Raw genomic sequence first — 19,935 nt, forward strand, 5'->3', positions numbered from 1 at the left:
AGAGCCCTCCGCAAAGCCAGAACATCTTACTACTCATCACTGATTGAAGAAAATATGAACAACCCTGTCACGGCTGGTGAGGCAGGCCGTGTGAAGGTGAAGTGAGGACCCAAGTGCAAGCAGAGGTTGGTATGAGGAGTAAGTTTATTTAAGGTGGAGATGGCGAGGACAGGGACTAAAAAAATAACTAAACTGGGAAAATCTAAATACATGAAACTGAAACCAAAACTCATGGAGTAACATGCAAATGAACACAGAAAGGACCACAGAGGAAACACAGGGAGACTCTGGGTAGACATCACAGACGAACCAGCAACAGGCAGGAGAAAACAGGGCTTAAATACTCACAGGAGTAATCATAGGATGGGAGACAGGAGGGGAACACACCTGGGAGAAATCAGGGCTGACGAGACACAGACGTAAAGCTGAGAACACTCACATGAGACAGAAACCTTCAGAATAAAAACAGGAAGTACAACAGGTATGCACAGAGACGAGCTTAACACAAAACATGGCAACAGGGAGGGAACACAAAGGTGTGGGACCAGGGCAGGCAGAGACACACAGAACAAAAGGAGCTTGAAATACAAAACAGAAACAAAACCTGAGAACGAGAAATTCCCAACAAGAATGAACCTAAAACATAAGATAATAATCAAAACCAAAACCACTGAGTCCACAGACTCAGGACCATGACAAACCCTAGGTTTCTCTTCAGCACAGTAGCCAGGCTGACAAAAAGTCAGAGTACTGTTGAGCCAACCATCCCTTTAGCGTTAACTAGTAATGACTTCATGAACTTCTTCACAAATAAAATTTTAATCATTAGAGAAAAAATGACCAATAATCATCCCACAGATGTAACATTATCTACAGCTACTTTCAGTACCATTGATATTCATTTAGACTCTTTTTCTCCAATTGATCTTTCTGAGTTAACTTCAATAATTACTTCCTCCAAACCATCAACATGTCTTTTAGACTCCATTCCTACAAAACTGCTCAAAGAAGTCCTGCCATTAATTAATGTATCTTAAATATGATCAACCTATCTCTAATAATTGGCTATGTGCCACAGGCCTTCAAGCTGGCTGTAGTTAAACCTTTACTTAAAAAGCCATCCCTAGACCCAGCTGTGTTAGCTAATTATAGGCCAATCTCCAACCTTCCTTTCATATCAAAAATCCTTGAAAGAGTAGTTGTCAAACAACAGATCATCTGCAGAGGAATGGCTTATTTGAAGAGTTTCAGTCAGGTTTCAGAGCTCATCACAGCACAGAAACAGCTTTAGTGAAGGTTACAAATGATCTTTTTATGTCCTCTGACAGTGGACTCATCTCTGTGCTTGTCCTGCTAGACCTTAGTGCAGCGTTCGATACTGTTGACCATAATATTCTATTAGCGCGATTAGAGCACACTGCAGGTATTACAGGTACTGCGCTGCAGTGGTTTGTATCATATGATCTAACAGACTCCAATTTGTGCATGTAAATGGAGAGTCCTCTTCACACACTAAGGTCAATTATGGCGTTCCACAGGGTTCAGTGCTAGGACCAATTCTGTTTACATTATACATGCTTCCCTTAGGCAGTATCATTAGAAGACATAGTATACATTTTCACTGCTATGCAGATGACACCCAACTCTATCTGTCCATGAAGCCAGATAACACACACCAATTAGTTAAACTGCAGGAATGTCTTAAAGACAAAGACCTGGATGGCCGCTAACTTTCTGCTTCTTAATTCAGATAAAACTGAGGTTATTGTACTTGGCCCTGAAAATCTTAGAAATATGGTATCTAACCAGATTCTTACTCTGGATGGCATTACCTTGGCCTCCAGTAACACTGTGAAGAACCTTAGACTCATTTTTGACCAAGACATGTCCTTCAATGCACATATTAAACAAATATGTAAGACTGGTTTCTTCCATTTGCGCAACATCTCTAAAATTAGAAATATCCTGTCTCAGAGTGACGCTGAAAAACTAGTTCATGCATTTATTACTTCCAGGCTGGACTACTGTAATTCATTATTATCAGGATGTCCTAAAAACTCGCTGAAAAGCCTTCAGCTAATCCAAAATGCTGCAGCAAGAGTACTGACAGGGACTAGAAAGAGAGAGCATATTTCTCCTGTTTTAGCTTCCCTTCATTGACTTCCTGTTAAATCCAGAATTGAATTCAAAATCCTGCTCCTCACATACAAGGTCTTAAATAATCAGGCCCCATCTTATCTTAATGACCATGTAGCACCATATCACCCTATTAGAGCACTTCGCTCTCGCACTGAAGGCTTACTTGTTGTTCCTAGGGTATTTAAAAGTAGAATGGGAGGGAGAGCCTTCAGTTTTCAGGCCCCTCTTCTGTGGAACCAGCTTCCAGTTTGGATTCAGGAGACAGACACTATCTCTACTTTTAAGATTAGGCTTAAAACTTTCCTTTTTGCTAAAGCATATACTTAGGGCTGGACCAGGTGACCCTGAATCCTGGCTTAGTTGTGCTGCAATAGACGTAGGCTGCCGGGGATTCCCATGATGCATTGAGTTTTTCCTTTCCAGTCACCTTTCTCACTCATTATGTGTTAATAGACCTCTCTGCATTAAATCATACCTGTTATTAATCTCTGTCTGTCTTCCACAGCATATCTTTATCCTGTCTTCCTTCTCTCACCCCAACCGGTCGCAGCAGATGGCCGCCCCTCCCTGAGCCTGGTTCTGCCGGAGGTTTTTTCCTGTTAAAAGGGAGTTTTTCCTTCCCACTGTTGCCAAAGTGCTTGCTCATAGGGGGTCATATGATTGTTGGGTTTTTCTCTGTATCTATTATTGCACGATCTACTGTGCAATATAAAGCGCCTTGAGGCGACTCTTGTGGTGATTTGGCGCCATATAAATAAAACTGAATTGAATTGAATTTAATATTTTGATAGGAAAAATGGGAAACTATTGCAGTGATGTGTTGAAACTTGCAAACATAAAAGGAAACACAGTTTATAGGGCAAAAACAGAGTTTGTACAAGTCTAAAATGCTTGAAAGTCAATATTTTTGTACAAGCAAATTTGTTCTTCAGCATAACCTGAACTCTTCTAGGGAAGCTTTCTTGTCATTTCTTGGCATAGTGTTCAGGAATAGTTGGAATGTCATTCATGCATCTTGAAGGACTCTGATTTGAACTAAAACATTTCAAATTTCATCACTCCATCAGACCTGTTGCCACTGATTTTCAGTACAGTTCTTTTTTTAATTTAGCAATTTACCTCAGCCTGCTTCTCTTTGACATAAATGGCTTCTCGACAGCCACTCTTCCATGGAGATTTTTGGTGATGAAGCAGTGAATAGCAGATGGATCAACTAATGGCCCATGTGTATCTTACATGTTCTGTGTCAGGTCTTTATTGGATTCTCCCCCGATTTCTTAAGGACATGACTTTCAGATACCTCTTCCATCTGCTGTAGATTAGACCTGCTAATTCTTATTTCATCCTCCACTTGTTCATTTTCCTCAATTTTTTTAAGGTAAATCTACACACCATACTGAGATATTCTAAGTTTTCAGCTAATATCTCTTTGGGAATCACCATGTTGGTGCAAAAGTACTATTTTATGTTTGTCAAACTGTGTTACCTTTGGCAGTTTTCATATACTCAACTAAAGACATAAGAACAAATGATGTGTTTTTGCAACAGGCTCCTAATAAAGCTACTAAAAATACAGTTTGAAATGACATAACAGACAACTTTGGTAAGTTGTCTGTTATATGTAGATAAAACACTGGTTAATTTTTTGGATAAAGCACCTTTTTTATTATTAAATGATTCATACTCTGAGTCAGTGAAAATAGTCAGGTCCAATGGCTGGACTGAAAATGCATTTAAAAGCAGCCAGGGTCCAAAAAAGCCAGAGTACTGGCTTAATGCAGTGCTGTGTGCATCATATTTAAATTAATTTAAATTCAGTGTGAACATTTTTTTAATCCCCTCCTGTTCAACTCCCCAAGCAACTCCAATTTGAAACCAAATTGAAACGCATCTAGACACTATGGAGCATTATCTTGTAACTTAACATAAAAAAAAACCTGCTTAAACTGAATGTCCGGTCAAATCTGATAAAAATATTATTTAAAAGTTACTCACAAATAAAGTTTTAAATGCCTTCTCTCCTGGAAGTTACACCACTACCACCAACTTTGCTGCTGCAAAATATTTCCATGCATTTCTTCCATTACAACATTTCTGAGAGTGAGACAGCTGTAAGATAAGGTTTCAATAAGATAAGATAAGATAAGATGTAGCTAGCAGAAACACTTTGTGCCAAACTGTGCACAACAGTGATCACTGTGATCACTGCTGAGCCATTTCAAAAGAAGTTAGCTTTTATGCTAACTACTTTTCTGTAACCCTAGCTGGATGAAATGTACATGTTTGTTAATGTTAGTTTTGGGGGCTTATTTTAACTTGGAAGGTAGGGTACCTTAAATAATAATAATATAGACCAGGCATAAATATAAGCACTATATTATTTGTAAAAAGAAAAAAAAGAAAAAAAAAAGAAAAAGAAAAAAACAGATAAATGATAAATATGATAAATAAATATCACATCGTATCATATAGTGGTCATTAAAATGTGTTCAGAATTTGCCAAGTTCATGATGATTCATCCCACAAATGACAACACACTGCTCTCCCCTACCAAACCTCCCTTTATAGGTTAAAAATATCAGTATCAGTATCAGCATCAGCAATACTGGCCCTGTATTTACTTGGTATCGGATCAATACCAAAATTTGGAGTATTGCACAGCAATATCCAGCAAAACAAGAATAACAAAATAATGAATTGAGCAGTGAGGACTTATTTCAAAATAATTTATTTGCATATAATTGGAATGAAGACAGGTTGATACATCTGTGATGGCACTGGTCAGTTTCCATATAGAAACATTCAGTCTATACAGAAACCACTCTTTCAAACCTGGGCAAAATGGATAAATATATTAGTAAATAAATATATTAGTGACATGTCACTATATTGAAATGTTCTATTATATATAAAATACAACACTATTTCATTTTTGTTTTTGTTGTTCGCTTTTTATACACAAAGTATCCAAAATATACTGACATATCCCTTAAAGTTCTGGAGGGACTTTCTTTTTTTTCCACTCTATTAGAAAAGGCAGTTTCAGCTCATTATTCTTGCAAAACATACAAACACATAAATGACACAAAGAGAAAGATCTTGAACAGGATGAAATCGCACTAGATATTGTGTGGCATCACTTAATGCAATTTTTTTCCATGTGCTGATGGTTCCGGGCTTACTTTCCATTAATACTATATAAAGTTTTATGTGTTTTTTTTTCTTTTTCTATAAAATTTACTTGAGCCAAAGTGCTGCTTGTCATTCAGTCATTTCCATCTCAGTCTCTGGGACCATTTGGACAGAAAAAGGAAACCCTGATGCTTTAGCTAAAGGACACTGAGTTGACACATTTAAAGTGAGGTATTGGTACGAGGGACCGCAGGCAAAAAAAAGCTTCCAAAAATAATTTCCACTTCAATTCTAGCATGTCCTCTCTTGTCAGCGGGAGCACACAGTGGGATCCAAAAGATGGGTGGGAGCAGGAAAAAAAAAAGAAAAGAACGGCACAACATATTAAGAGTTCACTGTGTTCAAGAAGTTGCCTCTTTGGTTAGACAGGTAAGAGCTTAGTGTGTTCCTGTTTACATGAATAAGGCACCTGTAAGAGTTTAGTAAGTGCTACTGGTTACATGGCCAATGTCCATGCTTTCTCTGCTCAGTCTGCAGTCTGACTGCAGGTAAAATCCTTTCACATTTTTGCTGAGCCTTGAGAGGAATTCCACTCTAAAACAGAATTCCTACTGCTCTGATCTCTGATCTTCTAGTCTGGTACAACAAAAAGAAGCCTGTGGTTAATTAGAAAAGCAGATCATCGTTTTTGGCAGCGTCAGGCCAACTGTTATCTATCAGAGTGGCTAGAATAGGCTTTATATAAAAGATGGATGTGTGGCAATTACAAAAAGGTTTAAGGCACTTCCACATGGGCAATGTCCATTTTTTAGATACAGCCTGTGGAGGATAGATGGGAAACCAAGGTAACAAAGGTTTAAAAGTTTATTCTATCAAGTGTTCAGCACAGCGTGAATGTCTTATGATTTGAGGTGGCACTTTCTTCATGATTGGCACAGACTGGCAACGGACATTTAACACAACAAAAGATTTTGTTTTACCGCTTTGGGTAGCATTACTGTAACTAGGACAAAATCTTCCTATTTTATTTTTATTTTTTTCTCCAGTGTCTGATTGCTCCTGAGACATCCCTCGGGATCTACACATTGGGAAAGCAAAAGAAGTACACTGGTGCTCCTTAAAGTGATGTTCAGGACCGCTAGGTGTATCTAGCATGGCTTTACTCCAGTTACACTGATACCTAGTTATTAAGGCATATTTCTAAAGCTTTAGGTGCTGGAAGACAAGGGGAGAGTATGAGCTCGGTGGAGGACGCTACAACATTGTGATAAGTTTAAAGCAGCAGAGGACCGTCCTTCTGCTGAGGCCCGTTCACTGTGCACAGATCAGGGGGTTTAACAGCACTGAGGTCAAACATGTGATGTAACCACTGGCAAAAGAAATGACAATACCAAGATGATAGCTTGTAATGACGATAACATAATTCAGTCAAATTGATTCATTTTGACAGATGAAATAAAAAGAAGAATTAAAAAAACAGCTGCCATATTTGTAATAGTGAAAACAAAAGGCCCATGCAAAGCTCAGCAACCTCAGTGAATGCTCATTTGCTTGAGGGGCTGAGCATCAACCTTTCCTCTCCGTTTGGACAGGTCAGACTGCAGAGAGATTTTTTTGAGTTTGTGGGAGCTACATGGTTGTGACATAAAAAGGAAAAATAAAATCACTACAGCAGTACCTTTAGGGACCTCGTGTTTGAGGCGTGTTAAGAAATCTGAGCTGAGGTAGGCTGGAGAGAAAAGCATCTCTCAAGCTGAGACTGGACTCAGCGAAGGAAGACGAAGAAGTGAAAATGAAGTACCTCTAAGATAAATCAAGTTATTATGTGAGAGAAGAGAGTTTGGGATGCGCTGCAGAGACAGAGTCTCACTTCACGAGGGCTCAACACCCTCAGCAAGGACCATTCGATAGCTGTCACCAAGGAGCATGGGAACTTGTGATAGCATGGGCGTTCATCCTGCGAGGTGATGAGGAGTAAATGCACAGAAGAAGGGCTTTTCCTCTGTGCTATATGAACTTTTTTTCCTCATCTTCACATATTCCTTTTAGTATATTTTGATATTAAATATCATAGAGGGTTGAGAATGACTCTAAAATTTCACTTAATTTCACTTTTAATAGTGACAATCGTTTGATCGTTTGAGCTTGGGGAATCATCTTTGTGAAGGCACTGCTGGTGGAAAGACATCTATGGAAGACATGAGAGCCAATGACAGGCTTGTCCAGTCTGGCTCCTGTGTAGCAGTGTGATAATGGGGATGCAATACGTTCTCACACTCCAGACTCCTCTTCTGATCCTGTGGACACACAAAAAAGCGCTAGTTCATTCTATGATGATAAACACAGTAAACAAAGAGGCTTTAGTTTGAGACCACACAGCTAGCGATGGCATTTATGACAAAGAAGTGACACCCACCCTGATTGTGTTGTAATGATTGGCAATATAAACAAATGTCTGTGTTGCACTCAGCAGCAGGCCCCTGATGGAACCTACAGGGTGGCCTGTCCATAGAGGTCCCAGGCCCCAGGAGCTGAGGCTCTGAGTGGGCCTGCTGCACCCGTTTTTGCCACACAATATGGGCCCCGGCACAGCAAGGCCAGTCCTCCATCCCACCAGAGTCCAGAATGAGGGGCACAGGGAGCAAGGTGGGGTGCAGCTCGGGAGGAGAGCAGCAGAAGCCCGGGCCCTGACCATAGTGGATGTGGATGCTGCGGTCATCCTGCAGATCCATATTCTGATGGAAGCGAACAGAGGGTCCTTCAAGCACACATCCTCCCACTCTCCCGAGAGGAGAGGGAGGGTGTCCGTGTCCCTGGTGGCAGCAGTGGGGCTGGAGCTGTAAGGGGATTGGGGACATAAGCACAGGAGGTCCTGCGGTGCTGCCGGCGTCGTGGTCTGGACACTCAGACCCTGGGCTAGGTCGATCGGTGGAGTTTGCTTTGGGGCAGTAGCAGGGGTTGTGCTTAGGAGGGGACACGGTTGAGTCTTTGTCAGGGACAGGAGCAGCAGGTGCAGCTGTGGCAGCAGCAGCCCCCTGCTCCTCGTCTGAACCTCTGCTGGCGCCCTGGCTGTGCTCCCCCTCCTCATAGTGGTGGTGTCTGTGACGGTGGTAGTGAATGTGGCTGAATACAGTCTGTGGCTGTTCTTCAGGGCAGCCCGCTTTGTTCACCACAGAATCCAGGGACCTGGGCCGGGCCTGGGCACCAGCCTCCAGGCTGTTCCTGCGGGGCGCATGTCCAGGACCTGGTCCACAATAAACAAACGGGTCATAGTCACTGCTCAGAGAGCTACGGAAGGTGGACCAGCTGCCATAAACTCCCTGCAGGGACACATCAGTACAGTTGAGAACTGAGTCACTGGATGAGCCGTGGCACGGCCCTGAGCTGGAGTCGCTCGCTGGTCCGTCAGCTAAGTATCCGCTGCGCTCCGTGCGGTAGCTGCCACCCGAGCAGCTTCCCTCGTCCTGCCGGCTGTGGGCAGGTGCTCCACGGGTCTGTGGCATGAGCGAGACCGTGTGATGCAGTCTTGAGTTGGATGCGCTGCGCTGGCCTGGGCAGGATGAGCGGTAATTATAGCAGGACCGGCGGGGGGTGAAGTGGTGGGTGGAGGTCCTACAGTTACCGCCAATCCTGTGGGGCCTCCCGGGAACTTCCGCGGGAAGGTGGTACCCGCAGGCTGAGCCCAACGGCCTGCTGGTGAGGAAACGTACAGTCTGAGTCTCCATGGGAGAGGAGCCACTATAGTGGCCCAGATTGTGATAAGGTCCAGAGGGTCCACGAGGATAGTGGGGCCTCATAGAGAAGGGGATAGCATGCTGGGGGAAGAGATGGTTGTGGGGACTGCTGTAAGGCTGAGGATGTAAGAAGCTCTGGCTTTGCTCTGCGTTCTGCTGGAGTCTGTTCCTCTGGGACTGCCGCTCCGGCCCTGTGAACCAAAGCAGCAGGTAAAATAAAGCAATTACTGTCAAATATAGCGCTTATTAAGAACAATGTTAAATTTATGATATGCAAAAAATATTTGTTTTTAAATCAGGCTTTAGATTTAAGATTCTGAGTTTAATTCCACCATCAGGCCAGGGTCTTTCTGTGTAGTTTGCATGTTCTCCCTGTGTTTGTGTAGGTTCTCTCCGGGTACGCTGGCTTCCTCCCACAGTCCAAAGACATACAGTTAGTGGGGTTAGGTTAAGTGGTAACTCTAAATTGCCTAAATGAAACCATCAGTTTCTGCAGCAGCTTCACCAAAAAACAACAAGAAATGTGCTCGTCCTCACCCATGATGTTGTGCATGCAGAGCGGGCAGGTGCGGTGCTGCAGCAACCACGGGTCAACACAGTCTTTATGGAACTCGTGAGCACAGGAGATGATCCTCAGAAGCTGGGATGAAAAGGAGGTGGTTCTTAGAATGTCCAACTGAAAAACGACGCTTAGATCTACAGCTGCAATGTGCACCCTTACCCTCTCCTCTTACCTGCCCGTCCTGGAACTCTTCCAGGCAGATGGCACAGACGGGGCTCGAGTTGGAGCTGCTGGCCGAACCCCAGGCTGCACGGTGGCGCTGCGAGCCTGAGCAGCCCTGAGAGCTGTAGATTTTGATCTCCAGTCGACTAATAGCCCGCATGGTCTGCTGATGGACGGAGTCCTGCACGCACAAGAGGAGGAGTGTTAGGCAAACCTTTGAATCCATTTTAGTGGGCTTTCCTCCCAACGCTGCTGCTGTCACTCACCAAAGTTCTGTTGGACTTGCACTTGTAGCGGAAAGCAAAGATCAGGACGATGGTGAGAATAGCCAGGACAATGGTGAGCAGGATACCGACATCATAATGTGGCTGAAAAGGGAAAAGAAGATTGCACTATACACTTGCTAGATTCATGTTAAATAGACATAAATAGATAAAAAGTTGCCTCTTAACTAAGACGATTGAAATTTTTAGATTCACACAGCTTTGCAGAAAACATACGGCTTGTTCCAGCATGCTTACCCATTTTGGCTCCATCTTGATCTCAATGACAACTTTGGCTTCCTCGTTCTTGTTGACCAAATCCATCAGCTCCTTAGCATTATTATCCTCCACCAGCACAACTGGACGGGGAAGGGAGTCTACTTCTTGCAGCTGTGTGTGTGTTACAAAAATATGATAGTAAACAAAGCAGGAGGAGACAGAAACATCACACTGAATGTGAAACGTCAGCATGCTTTTTCTTTATTGGCAACTATAGCTTTAGCAGGGTCTGAACACTCACCTCAGCAGCAGCACTGGCATCGTTTCTGATATCAAAGATCACCGCTTGAGCTCCTTTATCCAGTGCCATGCGAGCCTGAAGGGGACAGAACAGGGAGACAGCAGTGTGTCAGCGTGAGTTCTTCAGAGGCCAGATATACAGCGGACTGTCAGTGTCTTAAACCATCACTGGGTGGCAGTCATGTCATGAGACTCAGGCCTCATAGACCAAGTGAGATCTAGCTGACTCCAGAAGCCAGATACAGACTACAAGTGTGTTAATGGTGAACATGAAGGCATTATTTTGTCTGACTGCCAGCTACAGTGTAGCTATAGTGCAATCTGTCTGTGCCATCATGGCCAAATGTGCACCTGAAAACACCTAGTGTATTAGAAAGTACTACAAAGCAGGTTTGGAGTACTTTGGCAGGTGTTTATATGACTGTCTACAGATTGATTACCTAAAAAACAAACAAACAAACAAACAAAAAACAAAAAACAGCTTCCTATGGCCTAGAACAATTGTTGTCGAATCTGTGGCTCGCTGTTAACTTAGTAAGTTAGTATTGCTAGTAACATAACTTTTAAAACTATAGTCCTCACCCTTAACTGATGGCAGATAGCTGCCCCTCCCTGAGCCTGGTTCTGCTGAAGGTCTCTTCCTGTTAAAAGGGAATTTTGTCTTCCCACTGTCACCAAGTGCTTGCTCATACAGGGTCATCTGACTGTTGGGGGTTTCTCTTTATTATTGTAGAATCAGCCAAGAAAATTGCAGTTGGTGTTTTAAACCATACATGTGCTCACGTGAGTACTATACTACCAGGGCTACTGACCAGCTTCTAAGTCACCAGAGCTGGGTTTGCCTTATATCGCCCTATGCGTGTCAGGCCTGCTCTTTGAGCCTGCATTTCTATACTCCCTCTAAATTTTCCTTTTGTAATCTAATTGCTCCACTACAAAAGCCCAGAACTGCTTTCAGCACCATCGCCAAATAGCAGCTGTCTCATCACATGTTCTTAAGTGTTTGGCATCTGCCAAAGCTTAATAAGGACAAGGCATAAGTTTAAACACCTAATGACCCGGGTCAGCCCTAACACTAAACAGTGATTCCCAGCTTACTGCCCCCGGCCCAGAGCAGGAAGGAGCACGCACACTGACACACAAAACATTAACAAAAGAAATTAAAGTGAAAAACATCACTTACTTGATTTATTAATTAAGTTAATGAAGAGCTTCTTAAATAGAATAACAGCCCTGATCTCTTCTCAACACTTCAAAAGAGAGCGTCAGCACATGACATTTAGTACGTATAAACAAAATGTAAGACGCTTATCACACCTCCACCTATTTCCTCATTGCAGCGGGTGCACCAAAGGTGTGCAGGTAGGAGTGTGCACAATAGGAGTGTACAGAAAAAAAGCATTAATATAGAATTACATTTGAGAAATAGGTCAAGTGGCTCGTAGCTCTGGTGCAACAATTTTTGAACAGTAATTGTAGTACATGCATCAGCTTTAAATGTAGTGTGGTCACACAGAAGGAGGGGAAAAAAAGAAAGAAAGAAAAAAAAAGGTGGATTCTTGACATGTGGGAATTTGCTTTACCTGGGCTTCAAACGTTCCCTACACCGCTATGAGCGTTTATATCCTCTAATCGTGGTGATAAATGCAGGGACGACTACTCTTGTGGTCCAACACACACACACACACGCACAGACAGTTCAGACTAACTGTGGCCAGTTAGGGAATATATCATAATATGCTCTACAAATGACTGCTGCTGTGGTCTTATTATATCTCAGTATTAGTAGTGGTATTACCACAGTGTGGTCACAAAACCACAAGCTGCTGCTGAGCTACAGATCCAGATCTCGTTACATGATTAATAGGAGATATATTTAAACTTTATTGGCGCAGTGAAATGAAAACACTCGTCTGCTTCTAATGAGACAGTTGAGAGGACTAGCGATGCGAGTGTTTCAACATCTCCACGTTCGTTATGATCGGAACTGAAACAGACATGGCTGCAGTTAGGTAAACACCCATCCTCAAGAAGTGCAACTTGGCACATGTAATTACACACCATTTGGCATGTAAGCCGTAACAATTGCAGCAACGACTCCAGTTTGCAGAGTTAAACAGCGGGGACGTCACTGGGGAAAAAACTAACAAACAACAGACCGCACAATAGTCTGCTTCCACTTCTAACGATGACGGATTGTTGGCGGAGGGTGTGAGTGAAGCTTTTGGTGCGTCTCATTGAGAGTAATTACTTCAGATGAGATGCCGCTGAGGAGTGGCAGCAGGTAATGTGGGCCTTCCTGTCACAAACACAAACACACCCGAGGGTGAGTAGCCAGAGAGAGGCACTGTGAGGTCATGCAGGTAAGCTTTCAACCGTAGCGACCTAGAACTAAAGAGGCAAATGTAATCTGGTTACTGAGCTCGTTCTGCAGGCTCTTTATTCACAGCACATATCTCCACAGCATGAAAAGCACAGGTTTATAACTTGAACGCTTATGTGATGTTTCTATATGTATAACACGTGGTCCTGATGAATACAAAGCTGTGGTGCTGCTGCATTGAAGTGGAATGATGACTATAATCATAATCTCAAAATTACATAAATATAACCTCAGATAAACTACAGAAAAAGGACAATAATGTGATGTCGTTATTTATTTCAGAAAATCCAAAAGCCAAAATCCAGAAGCTTTGTGTGAAGTTTTCAAATTTTTTCTCTGCCCATCAACTTGGGAAGGGTCATTTGGACCTTTACCAAAAATTTAAAGCCTATCATTCTACAGTGAGGAAGATTACTCACAAGTGGGAAACATTTGAAACAGTTGCTGTCTTCCCAGAGTGGATGCCCCAGCAAATTCACCCAAATGTCAAACAATGCAATGCTCAGAGAAACAGTAAAACATGCAAGAGCTACACTAAAATCCACAGACCCTATGGCATTGGACAAGAAAAGAATTAAGGTGCTGCAAAGTCCAAGTCTAAGTCCAGACATCAACTAGATTGAAATATGGTTGCAAGACCTTAAAAAACTGTGTATGAATGAGTGCCTGTAAACCATAATGAAGTGAAGCAGCGCTGTAAAGGAGAGTGGATCAAAATTCCTCCAAGAGGATGTGAGAGACTGATAAAATCATACAGAAAATCATTTCAAATGACTTCAAGCTATTGCTGATACAGGAGCTAATAGCATAAGCTTTACGCTAGTTTTCTACACAATGCTTCTGCATTTTTGCTGGGGTTTTTGTTAAAACAGTGGAATCCACTGGGGTTAGATCTCAATAATTTTAGAAACTGGTGAGGACCAGATGATTTTTTTTATTATGCCTGTAGTATTGATTTCTGGTCTGTAGTGTCAGTGATTTAACAGTCTAATTTAAAGAGTAAAGCTTCAGATTACACTGTGCCACTTCCAGCACAAGCATGCTAAATGCACAGCATAATTGTTTTTGTGCTCACAGTATGTACAGAAAAAAAGATTTACCTTCCAAATATTGGTATCCAGTACTGTATACCACAATCCCTTTAATAAGGGATTAAACAATATATGTGGCAGCTCCCCACAAACCTGAACTGGAGAAGCTGATAAGAAAAAGAAAGCGTATGTAATCAGGCACCAATACCTTGGTCTACCATTTATACCTGTCGATATTGGCCTTGCTGACATCAGCAAATAAGGTGATTTACAGATGTCAGATTTATCGGTTTCATCACATCAGTTTTGTCCTAAAAAATAATTTTTTAACACTTCTATTAATATTAGGCCAGACTTTCCCAACAATGTATCCCTACTCCTAATAAATTGTAGTTTGGTTTTCCGACACTAGCTGAAAACACAATATACATAGCTGCAAATAAATAAGTATCTAAATGACGCTTTAATGCTGCAATCATACAACATGAGGTGGGCTTCAAGCTGCAGAAGAGAGGAGCTGACAGGAAAAAATGACTCACACAAACAAACCAATCCAAAATCTGCGCACGTCCCGCTTTACTACGAGCGGCACGTATCTAACCGCCGTATTAACTGCAGCTCATTGTGCGTAAACATCAGCCGGAGCCAGTCATCTTCCCTCTCCAGCAGTGGGTGGCCTGCTGTTTTTGTTTACATCCCAGACAAAGTGCACTGTCTGCAAGCCAGGCCTGGCATCGCAGCGTGTTTTCAACGGAGCAGAAACAAACTATGCTCTTCTGATGTCCTCAGCTCTGCGCGGAGGATTTTTCCATTGCCTGACGCGATCTCTTTGCTTGTAAACGTCTCAGTGTTTGTGCTGGGTGTAATGCGAGGGCCATCCAGCAGCCAAACTCCATTCATCTGCAGCCATGTGTCAGCGTAATGGAGAGAAAATGAAGAGGGGAATGTTGAGACACACAGATTCAGCCTCGTCTGTAAAGGAACATCTGCTGTATTAGTTGAATGTCTTTGATTAAATTCAGAGTTTTGAACTCTATAACATTTGACTTTTGGATTCAGAGTTTTTTAAAAAGTTATTCAGACTTTATAAACCTGCTGATGTTGAACTTTATTCACAGTTTAAACCCAACTTTATGACTTGTCCATAGGTCTAACATCCCAGCATGGCTTTCCACAGCGTCCAGCACATGAGTAAATTACACCCCGCAATAAGGAGTGAAAGTGAAAGGGCTAAAAGAAGAAAGAAAAAACCCCCGAGATAAACCAGGAAGGAGGCGAGCTGTGGTGCTGCTGCATTAAAGTGTCTAATGACAGAGTACAGCGCTCCGGGCCTACAGGTCTGAGGCCGACTCTCTGCTCTGTCATTTCTCCTGAGCGGCCCGGCACGCTGGAACCATTACTGAGGCACCAGGACACGCTGCACGGCTAAATGAGGAGCAGACGGAGGCGGGGGCTGGTGATGATAGAGGGGGCGAAGCGGCATGGAAAACAGGTGCAGTCTGCGGTGGGATTATTATAGGTGCAGTGTTTAAATCGACATCTGATTTGGGATAGTCTTCAAAACCTTCAATAGGCCTAAAGAGTTTTGTTACTTTCTGTCACATGGATGGTGTGACAGTACATGTTCCTACCAAGCATGGCATAATGTGCAAAATAATGAGGCCATTTTTTTGTGTCTTCCTGGCTCTGTGTGATGTCATTGAGAGCTGACTCATTGCAGGTACAGAACTCCTTGTTCACGATTGTTTATGAGGAGCAGCCAATCAGAAGGGAGGTTTGGAGAGAATTTGGTTCAGGCAGAGTGAACTGAATAAATAGTGATCATTCTGAACGATGAGTCCTGCAAAGCTAGAAGCCTTGAATAAAAATATGGAGCTGGAAAAGACCACAATAGTAAAGTGTAAAGTACCTGAGGAGAATTCTAAATTGTAAAAAATAGGCTGTATTTTTCCCTCCTGTGCTAATAACAAAGCTCTGCAGGCAGCCACGTGGCAGGCAGGCAGATGATTCTTTAACTTATTTAGCAGCTGAAATACTTTCTCCATGTTTGGACCCATTTAAATCTACATTGGCTACATTGGCTTGGCTCAGTCAATAAAAGAGAGGCCTGTGCTGAATAAAAGCACTGTAGAAAAGCACGCTTTACCTGTGAACGAATTACGAGCACAAAATGAAATATTGGATAAACTTTCATTTCGGATATAAGCACTGAGTTCAATTTACATAGTGCATGTTAAACAGACGACACAGACTACGTGACTGTGGGCATGTGGACGATCTCAGTATCTGTGTTTTCATCATTTTAACTTGATAAAAATCCAACTGGGGTTGCTACTTCAATCAAACTGTGTGGCAAAAACATCTATGAATGAAGATTCTAGCAAAAAATAAGAAAAATGTGGGCGCTTGCGCCGCTTGTTTCAAGTCCATTTATCCAAACTCCCAGCGTCCACGCCACATTCTTAAGCGACTGCATTGCTGTGACTTCTTTTGTGTAAACTACATCAAATTGAACCAGAACTACACAGCCTTTGCTATAAACACTGTTTAGCTATAACTCTGGTGCTGTGTATTTAAGTCTAATTGTGTGTGAATAACATGTCTGTGTGTGTGTGAGTGAGCTGATTGCTGGGTGCTTGCTACTGACTGAACCAGCAGTGGAGTCAGTCAGAGGAGGGAAGGGTGTGGCTCTGCTGGGTATCCATTACTCACACGGGCACTTTGATGTGGGGTGGGGGGGCTACTGTATGGAGGGAAGGGGGGGGGGGGGGGGGGGGGATGCATGTCAGGGCAGGTGAGTAGATTCTGTGTTCTCAAGAAAAGTATTAAGCCTGAGGGGGTGGGCCTGAATCACACACACTCCTCCTCCTACCTCTCATTCATCGTGCCACACACACACACACACACACACACACACACACATTAAATCCAGAACCAGGGCTTGGCTACCTTTCTCATGCGGAGGAGAGAGGCTGGAAAAAGTTATGAACCTGATCCGCCTGTTTTGAGGTGGGAGAGGTCATTTTGAGAGCTCTCAGCATTGAGGGTCGGGCTGGGCCTCCCTCCCTTGTTAGCAGTCGTCCAAGCTGAAACTGCTCCACACATTTGAAATGCAAAGCACAAGGTGACAGAGGAGGACAAGTGTCATCTGATACGCTATCGCTTGTTAAACACATCGTGGAGACATCAAAGGAAATGAGCAGCCCACAGCCCGTGGCGAGGGCGGGGGCAAGCGAGAGTAATGCAGCGATGATGGAGCCGCGAGGCCTGACTCCACCATGTGCCCTCACTGATCGCTCCTTAAAGTCAACAAGTCTAGTTGGGGGTTAACAGTGTGCTAGAGTATCAAGAAGTAGAAAAGCCAGCCAGTGTAAGCTGTGCTGCTCCAGAAGAATAGTTCCAGGCTGATACTCACATATCTGTACTCTAAATATAGAAGCAGAGCCAGGAGAGAGCGAGCATGGAAGATGAAAGGAGGGAGAAAGCAACAAGCATTTGTAATAAACACAGTCACATCAGTTATTCAGTTCAAGTGTTAAATGAAAAATATTTACCAGGACAGAAACTTTGTTGTATAAGTTGCTAACTACCTCCTGGTTCAACCATCAGATTTGAAGAAGAGAAACAAGCATTTCTGATCTTCTAATTTGATCTGACTGAAGCAAGCGTAATCCCAGCACCTGACTAACCACTGGCAGGATCCCCAGCTTTTCAGGGTAAAACAGACACTCTTCTCCACAGTCTATACAGTTTATAATGTATATACATATACACATTTGAAATATGCAGTAAAAAAAGAAAGACGTAATTAAAAAACAAATCACACGTAACCTGCATGGATGTCTACACTACCACTAGGGGGCAGCAAAGATGAAATTTTGCTAGATTACACGATAAGGGTGATTGCAAGGCTGCAGCTCATTCTATTAGACATTTTCTGTTCTTATTGGATTTATTATGATCTAGCATCACAGCAAAAAAAAACCCCAACTTTTTCTTATTGATTTGATGGGCAGCAATTAGAGACTTTTCCCCATTTGTGCTCCCATATTTCTTTTAAGGATCACTTATTTTTCAAAATCTTGGTTTCACTGTGTAACAGCTGCCAAACTGCACATGCGGTAAATCTGCAAGCATGTAAAATATGCACATCAAGTTTTCTGCACACGCTGCTTTGCAACACTTAATAAGCTAATGAAGTTGGACAGCACTGAACACTGGTTTGATTTTGATGCATAACATCAGCTGATGAACAGGAAAGATTAAAAAATCTTAAATCATCAGCTGAGTAACGTTTTTTTTACATGCTTATATCCATACAAAACTGCATTCATAAATGTGGCCTCTGATTCATTTTAAAACATCAGTCTGATCTTTGGTAATAGGCTGTGCTACTATATTTGACAGATCACTATAATTAACTAAGGCAGCGCAAGCATATGAAAAATTAATTACAGCTGTAACTATCATGATATACAGCAGCACTTGACTGTAATAAGTATAATTAAGTAAACCAGATCGGTTAGCTGACGGAGGTGGAGAGATGTAAAGAGGAAGAGCGGACTCTTCTGATCTAGACCGGGGAACGCACAAACATACCAAACCCCACCTCTGATGCTTTCCTCTCACTCTTCTCCAAACATCTAGGGGGCCTTTTGTAAACCTCAGCTGCGAAGCCTGCCACATGAGAAGCCCTGTGATGCCACAGAAGAGCCGCTATCTCCTTATTGTTTGCATTGCACTTAATCAGAGATTCATCTTGCTGTAATCCCCCTTTCAGTGGAAAAAAGACACTCTTTTTGCAGGCGCAATACCGGTATGTTTATAAATTCCTTCCTATAGTACTGATGAGTGCAGAGGAGGTTGAAAAAAAGTCCTAGGTCTTTTTTTTTAAACTTTGGTGACTAGCTCTTACTGACGGCGGCAACACAGAGACTCGGGGGAAGCCAATTAGAGGGCCTTTCCCGGCCTTTTAAGAGGCAGATAATGTTCTTGTTTTCATAAAGCATCCTGTTATTTAATCAGGCCTGTAAGTGAGAGCCTGACACCCCTCCTACAGTGCAGAGCAGCCTCCCTCCCATCATTCCTGCCCTGAGCTCTCCATCTCATTCATCAGCTCTTGTAAGCCTCCAGGAATTCATTCTTGGAACAGGCTGTGCAGTAAGCCGTGTCATTCTGCAGAGCAAACACACGTACACACACACACACAAGCAGCACAGTGACAACTGAACACACACACTGCTTGTAAATGACGTTAACATAGATACAAATACAAGCTGAAAAAAAGCACCTTTTTTTATTTTACTATGACAATACATGAATACAATATGACATTCTGTAGTGGTCAACTACCACAAATCAATGCAAATCACATTTTAGTTATGATCCTCAGTGTGTGTGTTTGTTCACAAAAATGAGCTGTGTCTCCATTTCATTCTGATCAGCTACTCTGTTCACCTAGCCTCTGGAGGAAGAGTGGTAAAAAAAAAAAAAGGGAAAAAAAAAGACCTACTGAAAAGCAGATGTCGCTTTTTATTGTGTTACATGCGAATCCTCCTTTGCTCTCCACATGGACTACTTGCCTACATGCAACCAAAGGGACACCAGAAAGCTTGTCCCCTGCCTACAGATTCTATGTGTTGATATCCAGACGTGTGACTGCAGTACAAAGACAAACATGGAAATCGTTTCGTTTTCAGGGATGACTTAAACCCAAACGAACAAAGTCAATTCCTCTAACATGTCATCAGCAATATGTGCTAAAAACTATTAAAAAAAACATCAAAAACACTCAATGTCAATATTATATTGTTGTGGTTATCATTCCTGTAATACATAACATATGATAAATGCATATATTCAGCCGACCCTCATTTCTTTATGTTTTGCTTCTAAGCAGCCCAACCTTTTACAGTGCTCCTTTTTGTTTGTTTGTTTGTTAAGCCACTTAAAACTGACCTATGAATCATTCAAATATAAAAAGGCTCCTAACTCAAGGGATGAACCAGTG

General features: G+C 42.5%; 1 protein-coding gene across 3 annotated transcripts in view; it reads right to left on the minus strand.

Annotated features, from left to right (window-relative positions):
• Positions 1–4,851: 4,851 nt before the first annotated feature.
• LOC100699515 (E3 ubiquitin-protein ligase RNF43) overlaps positions 4,852–19,935 on the minus strand; it is a 109,518-nt gene continuing 94,434 nt past the window's right edge. For all 3 annotated transcript variants that reach the window (XM_005460843.4, XM_025910877.1, XM_005460844.4), the window contains exons 7-13: positions 10,513–10,587; positions 10,251–10,382; positions 9,996–10,097; positions 9,740–9,910; positions 9,543–9,645; positions 7,688–9,196; positions 4,852–7,568 (exon numbers count right to left, since the gene is read on the minus strand). In XM_005460843.4, coding sequence (XP_005460900.1) covers positions 7,543–7,568; positions 7,688–9,196; positions 9,543–9,645; positions 9,740–9,910; positions 9,996–10,097; positions 10,251–10,382; positions 10,513–10,587 — 2,118 coding nt within the window. In that variant the 3' untranslated portion in view covers positions 4,852–7,542. The remainder of the gene's footprint in view (positions 7,569–7,687; positions 9,197–9,542; positions 9,646–9,739; positions 9,911–9,995; positions 10,098–10,250; positions 10,383–10,512; positions 10,588–19,935) is intronic.

This window comes from Oreochromis niloticus, linkage group LG10, assembly GCF_001858045.2.
Source record: "Oreochromis niloticus isolate F11D_XX linkage group LG10, O_niloticus_UMD_NMBU, whole genome shotgun sequence".
Taxonomy (NCBI): Eukaryota; Metazoa; Chordata; class Actinopteri; order Cichliformes; family Cichlidae; genus Oreochromis; species Oreochromis niloticus.